Here is an 8,442-nt window from a genome sequence, read left to right as displayed (position 1 = left end):
ATATATATATTTATAATCTAAATGATCTTTGTTTTCTATTAAAAACATTATACTATTTTAATATGATAATGAATTATTATAAACATAACATTTGTATTATAATTACAAGAAATAATTTAATTTATTTTTTCTTGATAATTATTATTTAAAATTTTTATGTTAACATTAATATTTTTACATATTCTTTATATAAAATTTAAAAATTGTTTATTTTGCATTTTTGTATTTATTATTTTATATCCTAATATCTAGTAAAGTAAAATATTGATTTCATTTTTATTTTTATATTCTAATTAAATAATTTGTATTTTTCTTTTATATAGGTAATATTTATATATATATATATATATTATTATATTTTATTTTTATATTTTCTATATATAAAATTTTAAAAAAACAAAAATATTTAAAATTTTTTTTTATAAAATACAAAAAAAAATGTAAAATTTATAAAAAAAACTAAAATTTAAAATCTTCGTAATTCTATTAAATTTGTAATTAAATAGTAAAATGTCATTTTTGCTTTAAATTTTAACAGTTTTAATTTAATATTTATAACTACTTAAAATATTTCATTTTAAAAATACCCTAAACTGGTTAAAGACAAATTAAATAGGAATTTTACTAAGCCAACTTACTGAATATTTATTATTAACAACTTATATAGATTAATAAAAAGTTTAAAAATCTACATATTAAATGGTTTATTGTGTAATATTATTCATATTATTATTTATTTTTCTTTAGTTTATATTATTATTATTTTTAAAACATCCAGTGAATAAAATATATTATATTACTTTAATTACTTTAACTGATATTTATGCTAGTTTTCTTTAAATACCATTTTATGATTTTTTATTTTCTATATATAATTGTCCTAAAATCACTTTATATTCTAGTTGTACTGAATAAACAGATATTTTACTGTATTTAGGTGGCGCTTTATGTATTTTTGGTATAACTTCTTACTTATTATTGATAACATTAACCTTATTTGAGACTCGTTTAGACAAATAATTCAAATCCGCGAAGCTGACAGGCGAGTTTGAGGCCAGAATGACATGTTTAGGTGTTACATTGGGTCTTTTAGATGTTGTTTAAGCTAATTTTTATGTGTCTTTATTAATACTTTTCATATAAACAAATGAAATGTTTATATATTTGAAAAAAAACATCATTTACAATAACAAATAAATGCAAAAAATAAAAGAATTTCAGGTTTCCTGTATAATATGGACAATATCTTGCTGTTAATTCGCTGAAATAACTAATAAAAAAAATAATAATTTATGTATAATATATTTAATAGTGATAATCGGTATTTTTTGCATAATATTTTTACAAAATGACGTAAAGCCATAAATCTTCTCATAAAACTCACATAAATTTGAAAAAGTAGAAAACCTATATATATAAATAAGAAACCTTCATTTAGCCTTATAAAATTTTGAGAAAAATAAAATAATATTATACGGATTTATGTAAAGACACTTATAAGACTGTAAATAATTAAAATGTCCGGCACGATCTTAAAAAGCTAAAATAATATAATTTAAAACTGCTTTAAAAATAAATAGTAAATAAAATATATATATATATATTTCAATTTTATATTTATAAATTTATATATATATTTAAATTATTATTAGTTATTTGTGATTAATAAGTTATTTTATATTTTTTGCTTTAACATATTTTTATGTCTAATATAGTTAATTTTAAAAATGTTATTTTTATAAAGATTTATTATTTATTAATAAACATGGATATATTTAAAAGCTTTGAATAACCAATTTAATAATTTTAGATATTATAAGAAGAAAACCTTTCTTTTTTTTAATAATATATACTTTACCGTTTGAAAAATATAATTGACGAGGATATAAAAAAAACTTCTAAAGTTTAAGAAAGCTACAATTCTTTTCAAAACCCCCGAAATCAACTAGATAACACTATTTAAATAAAAAAAACACATCGAGAAATCAACCTATCTCCTACTTTAATTTTGGTAAGAACTCTAAGAATAAAGACCAAACAAATAAGTTCTTAATTAGATTGGAAAGGAAGTGTTTTAGATAATTTCTTAATTAAAAGCCGAATTTAAAAACACTGACAATATCCTCATATATAATCATTTAGAAATATTCTTCCACACCCTTTTAGAGGAAAGAAATTACTCAAACACCTTAGTTGACACAAAAAACGTACAAAAAGCCTTAATAGATGAAAATTTAGACTATACTTACTGTACTATATAGATACAAACCGAGGACAATAACACGGCTTCGATAATAAATGCAAACTACGAGGCTTTGAAAGTCATAGGGATGAGAAAATCTTAACTTTTAGACAAAAATTTGGCTATAATAATGCCTGAAATTTGGGGTAATTATCACAATTAATTTATAGAAGAGTATTTAATTGGTAAATAGTCTAGAATAATAAATTAAATCTCTAATTTTTTCGTAAAAGACATGAATGACTACATAATTCCAATTACACTTACTGTAAAAAACATTTCGAATATAATTTAAGGAGTTTCTTTTTTAGGTTAATTTTGTATTACCAAAAATCTCTATAACCCTAATTTTCACATGCTTACAGATCCGGAAGGTATTATTTTGAATATTTCTGTATCTACTATTTCTTTCCTTAAGTTAGACATGGCAAATATCAAAAACAACTAAATTAATATAGATACAATTATTTCTAATTTTAAGTAAAATATACCTTTTTTTATATAAAAACAAGGCAAAGACATTAATCTAGAATTATCTGAAAATCAGCAAATTTAAGCCAATGTGAAACTAAAGAAAATAGAATTTATGAATATGGCTTGTTAGGGTTATATTATAGAGTTTCGGCCTTTAACAGATTAATATACGAATAAATAATAGCCTTTAAATCCAATAAATAAAGGCAACATTAACATAATAAATAACATTTAATAATAATAATAGTATTAAAATGAGGCTTCTTATGATTTTGAAAGCATATTACTTTAAAATAATCAACAAAATAAAAATTTTGGTCCTTATTATGAACTAAAAATAAAGGAAAATAAGGATTTTCTGAATATAAAAATACACTTGGAGTTATTTTTTGATTTAAAATCGAATAGTTTCAAAGGAACTATGATACAAGGAAAACCTTTTAAAACTAAAAAAAAAATCCCCGCCTCTTCCCAATAAACTAATAACTTAAATAACGAAAATTTTATATATGTAACTTCTTAATAATATATAAGCAATATAGTCGTAAAAGACAAAAGAATGCAATGTTAATAATTTATAGAGGAAAAACTACAAATGAGTGCTATATAAGCAAATAAATAAAATTTAAACGAAGAATAAACGTAAACGTAAAGTAAATAATATGACAAAAATATACGTACATTTAAATTATTCAAAAACAAACTACTGGATGCTATGGAGTTTTAGAAAATAATCGAAAACGAAGAAGGAAATAACGGTGAAGAAGAACTCGAACAAGAAATAATTCGATCTTAAGATATCCGTATGGAAGTTGAATAAGATGAATATTATTAAATAGGAAAAATATTAAGTTCTAATAGTAGTTTAAGCTAGTTTTTATCTGAAAAGAAATATGATAATAATGGAAATATAATTTTCTATTTGAAAATATTTTCGTTGTTTTTTTTTATTGTGAGTATTGCCTTTTATTTATTTGATTATTTCTATACTTCCGATTAAATAAACGGGTTTGTACATAGATATGAAACTTTAAATTTTACATATAAATATATATCTACAATTTAAAATTTAATTACTGTACTATAGGAAATAAGGCCTTTAAGGCAAGGTTTTTATTATAAAAAAAAAAATCTAACGGAATAGGAATAATAAAAAATTCATTAAGAAATGATTATGGTTTTGAAAGAATATTAAATTAATATAGACGATTATATATCTTAAATTTATTTAAATTAAATAGGAGTTACATAAAGGATGATGGAAATATATAATAATAAAGACGAAACAAAAGTTATAACTCGTGTTTAAAGTGGATAAATAGTTATTTATTATGGAAATTTATATTAGTCTACTTAATAAATTATGGCTAAATTGTATCATTTAAATGCAGAATAATTAAATGAATTTTATGAAGAAAATAGCGATTATTTAATTTTAATATAAAATTTTTTAAACTAAGTACTTATAAAATAAGAAGAATTTATATCAGAAATTACTTAAGAAATATAAGATTATTAAAATTAATAAGAATATAACTTCACTTAAATTTTAGTAATTGCGTTAATAATATTGTCTACATTTCTTATTTTGTATATTTTTCTTTATTTTATATCTTTATAAGCATCAAATACCATAATATAAATAATCGCTTCAATCTAAATGTCTGAAATTAAATTAATTCTCCAAAAATGTTCTGATTTTCTCCAAAAATTCAACGAATCATCTGGAAAAGAAGATATCAACTCCAACTCCACTATAACCATCAACTCTTAAAAAAATGAAAAGCCTGAAGAAGACGATAAGCTAATAGTAAGGGGCCTAATAGGGTAAAAAAAGCGCAATTTTCAAGACTAAAAGCTATAATTTGGCGAGATATTTCCCTTTGTCTGTACATTCTTATTCTTTATAATCTACATAGCATCCCGCTCCTTGATAATTAACAATTACTTATATAAACAAAAACTATATAAGCCTGAAATAGAAATATTATTCCAACTAGAGTTCCTTTTTTCATTCACAAACAACTGTTTACGCGCCTCAATTTTATTCGAATAAAATCAAACCATAAAAGAACAATACAAGCCCTTCGATTACCTGAAAGAAAACTTGCTCCCTAAAATATACTAATCTATAAGTGATTTATAGAAAAAACACTATGAAAACCTAGACTATTTACCTTTAAACTACAAAAAAATCTTCAATTCATATTTTATGCCAGATTAATTTTGTGACAGACTACTTTAAATAGAAATCGAAATACAATAAAAACCCGAATAAGAACTATGTATATAATTTTTAAACGGGCTTTTTTTAAAAGGACTTAATATAGTCATTCCGACATTAAACCAATTTATTTTAGAATAGACAAATTTAAAAGAAAACGAATAAATATTTAATAAATATGAATTTTCGACAACTGAAAATATGTATAATATAAGTATTTTAATTAAATATACAAGATGGGCTTTTAGGGATATTGTCAAAGTATTTTTAGATGATTTGGATAAATAATATTCTTATTTTATGTTTAATAGGGTAATTTTATTATGTAATATTGTAGTTTTAGTATTTTTTGTAGTTTTTTTTATTTGGTTACCTAAAATAAATTAAATTTAAGAAGATTTTCTTGCACATAGATAAATTCTTACACTTATACCTATACAAATTAGATGTAAAAGTCCTACTATAAGAGATTATATATTTTAGTGTATTAAATCAAATAAAATTTTAAAATAATGATAAAGGATAATATATATATATATATATATATATTAATATATATATATATATATATATATAAATATATTATAATAATATATATTTACTTATATTTAATTATAAATTAACAAATATCTTATAATTTATTATATATTAATAATATTTTTAATATTAATAAAATGGTAAAAACTAAAAAAGACAAAAAAAACAAACTTTCATCACCAAAACATAAAAATAAAAAGTAATAAATTAATAATCTTATATATATATAATTATTTTCATTTTTTATATTTAAATTTTTTTAAAAAATTTATATATATATTTAGACACAATAATATTAAAAAAAAAGATATAAAAAAAAAAAACTATACTCGTTTTGGTAAATATGGTATATTAGGGTAAAAATAAAAAAAAATAAAAAATATAATTAAATAAAATAAAAGAAAAGAACATATATTTGAAAAAAGAGACGAATTTTAATTATGGCTTTCAGAAGTAAAAAAAATAAATTTGGAAATGATAAATTTAGCTGAAGAAAGGCGACTTTTTAAGATTATATTGAAGATTATAATACCGCAACAATGCCTAAAGAAATATATTACGATATAAAATTATATGAATAATATATTGATAGAAAATAAGAAAACAACAACTTGAAAAAAGTATATGAAGATTATAACATAGATAATGATGAAAAATAAAAAAAGTAATAATTAAAGAAAATATATATATATTGTATTTATTTATTTATATTATATATTTATATATTTATATATTTATATATTTATATATTTATTTATTTAGATTAGAAAGAATACTTAAAAGCGAGCTTTACGATTATTAATTAACTAAAGCTGCTTTAAATTAAATTATAGAAGATAAAGATATGGTAATATATATAATTATAATATTATATATATAATATATAAAAAATAGGTTGAAGGAATAAAAGAAACATAAAATAAAGCAGCAATAATGCAATAAACATATAAAATGGGTGATACATAAAAAGCTTTAGAAATGCAAAAAGAATTATTACCTTAAAAAAAATAAGGATAATAAGATTGAAATATAACGAAAAATATATAAATGTAATTATATATTATTTATATATAGAATTAATAATTATATTATATTTTTTAAAATAATTATTAGTTTGTTAATAAATATTTTTTTTAAAAAAAAATAAGAACTATTAAATATTTTAAATTTAAAAATAATATATATCTAAATTTAAAAACAATTTATATAAATGATATTTTAATTAGTTTTTTAATTTAAAATATTATATTTTTAAATTTTTTCTTTTAATTTAATAATAAATAATATATATATGTATATAAAATAATAAATATTCATATTAATATATATATATATATAATATTTATTCATATTATTTTTTTTTTTATATCATTTTTATATATTATTTTCTTAAATATAATTTTTAAATAGTTATTTTTTATTTATATATAATATTTTTGCAATTTAATACAATTAAAATTAATAAAATAAAGTTGAATAAAAAAAAATTAACTTTATTTTTATTTTTACAAAATATTTAATGAATCCATCAAATATTTAATTTTTAGTTTATACTTCTAAATCTTTTTTTATTTTAAATTTTTCAAAAATTTTATGATATAAATAATTTTCAAATCTGGACTTCCTCTATAATTTATTTTGAATAAAATTTTTACTCTATTATCCATATCCATATTTATATTAATTTTTATAGATTTAAATTCTGATTATTTACAAAATTGAAATTGAAATTGATCTATAAACTATAAATAAATAAAAAATATAATATGTTTTATCTATAAAAACAATAAAATCAGATATATAAAAGTTTTAAATTCCAAATTTTTAATTTATTTCTTAATTAATTAAAAATAATAATTTATTATTCTGTTTTACTAAGTTGGCTTTTTTTTATTTTAAAGATTTCGTTTTTTGTTTTAACACTTACTCATTCATATTATTCTTTATCTTAAAATAATTCATAAATATCATAATAAAATCAAAAATACGAAAGCCTTTTGCGGCTTAAACTAATATTAATAGTCTTTCTATTATCAGTAATTTTGGTAATTTATTGATTATTTAGATTTCTATTTTAATTCTTTATAATATAGAAGATCATAGTTATTAAAAATTATTTAATATTAATAGAGATTTAATCTTTATAATATAGAAGATCATAGTTATTAAAAATTATTTAATATTAATAGAGATTTAATAATTATCATCGAATATACTATTAATGAAATTACTGATTCTTTAAATATTTCGTTATATTAAAATAAATATAAAAAATAAACAAATATTTATATTCTATAAATAGAACAATGAAATTATTTATAATGGAAATGTTTTATTAAAAAATATAAATAAAAGATATATTTTTAATTTTTTATAGATAATATTTTATATTATTAATTTTTTAATATGAAATTAAAAAAAATAATAAATAATTATTTTGTTTCTTTATTCACTAAATAATATTAAATTTTATTTATTTGCATAAATTTATTTTTTAATTTATTAAAAAAATTAAATATAATTTATATTATTTTTTAATTATTAAAAGTAAAAGAATTTCAAATAATTTTTGTTAAGTTTAAATTTATATTAAAAATAAAATTTTTAATTATGAAATTCATTATAAAAATAAATATTATTTCATAATAAATATAAATATATATACTTGTTTATGTTTTAAAAAATAACTTAAAAATAAAAATTAAATTGGAATTTATGTATAATATATTTTTTAAATTAAATATTAATATAATGTTTTTATAGAAGTTATTTTTAAAAATTAGATAAAAAGATTTTTTATTAAATATAAAATTATGAAATTCAATATTTTTAGGAAATATTTTATAAATAATAAAAATTTATCATATATTTTTATTGATATATATACTTAAATTTCATTTAAAAATATTTTTTTTGTAATTTTTTATCAAAGATATACTCAAAAATAAATATATATAAAATGTTT

The 8,442-nt window shown here is 17.5% G+C and overlaps 1 protein-coding gene across 1 annotated transcript, besides 14 other annotated features; it reads left to right on the top strand. All coding sequences in view use genetic code 6, as the record gives it.

The window, feature by feature from the left end:
* Window positions 1-431: 431 nt before the first annotated feature.
* Window positions 432-469: a microsatellite.
* Window positions 470-5,465: 4,996 nt separating this feature from the next.
* Window positions 5,466-5,538: a microsatellite.
* Window positions 5,539-5,880: 342 nt separating this feature from the next.
* IMG5_013190 (hypothetical protein) lies at window positions 5,881-6,503 on the top strand (the record flags this gene model as incomplete). The annotated part of the gene is made up of 3 exons (XM_004039657.1): window positions 5,881-6,141; window positions 6,240-6,324; window positions 6,372-6,503. The coding sequence occupies exons 1-3, from the start codon at window positions 6,017-6,019 to the stop codon at window positions 6,501-6,503; spliced, it is 342 nt and encodes a 113-aa protein (XP_004039705.1). The 5' UTR covers window positions 5,881-6,016.
* Window positions 6,158-6,227: a microsatellite.
* Window positions 6,158-6,238: a microsatellite.
* Window positions 6,167-6,238: a microsatellite.
* Window positions 6,326-6,363: a microsatellite.
* A 13-nt stretch (window positions 6,504-6,516) lies between the features above and the next one.
* Window positions 6,517-6,569: a microsatellite.
* Window positions 6,570-6,640: 71 nt separating this feature from the next.
* Window positions 6,641-6,685: a microsatellite.
* A 140-nt stretch (window positions 6,686-6,825) lies between these two features.
* Window positions 6,826-6,906: a microsatellite.
* Window positions 6,843-6,895: a microsatellite.
* Window positions 6,849-6,897: a microsatellite.
* Window positions 6,907-7,550: 644 nt separating the features above from the next.
* Window positions 7,551-7,675: a microsatellite.
* Window positions 7,584-7,681: a microsatellite.
* A 152-nt stretch (window positions 7,682-7,833) lies between these two features.
* Window positions 7,834-7,881: a microsatellite.
* Between the last annotated feature and the right edge of the window lie 561 nt (window positions 7,882-8,442).

Source organism: Ichthyophthirius multifiliis (assembly GCF_000220395.1).
Source record: "Ichthyophthirius multifiliis unplaced genomic scaffold scaff_1120509249574, whole genome shotgun sequence".
NCBI classification, from domain to species: domain Eukaryota; phylum Ciliophora; class Oligohymenophorea; order Hymenostomatida; genus Ichthyophthirius; species Ichthyophthirius multifiliis.
The sequence above is the reverse complement of the archived record's forward strand: the minus strand, read 5'-3'. Positions and strand labels throughout refer to the sequence as shown.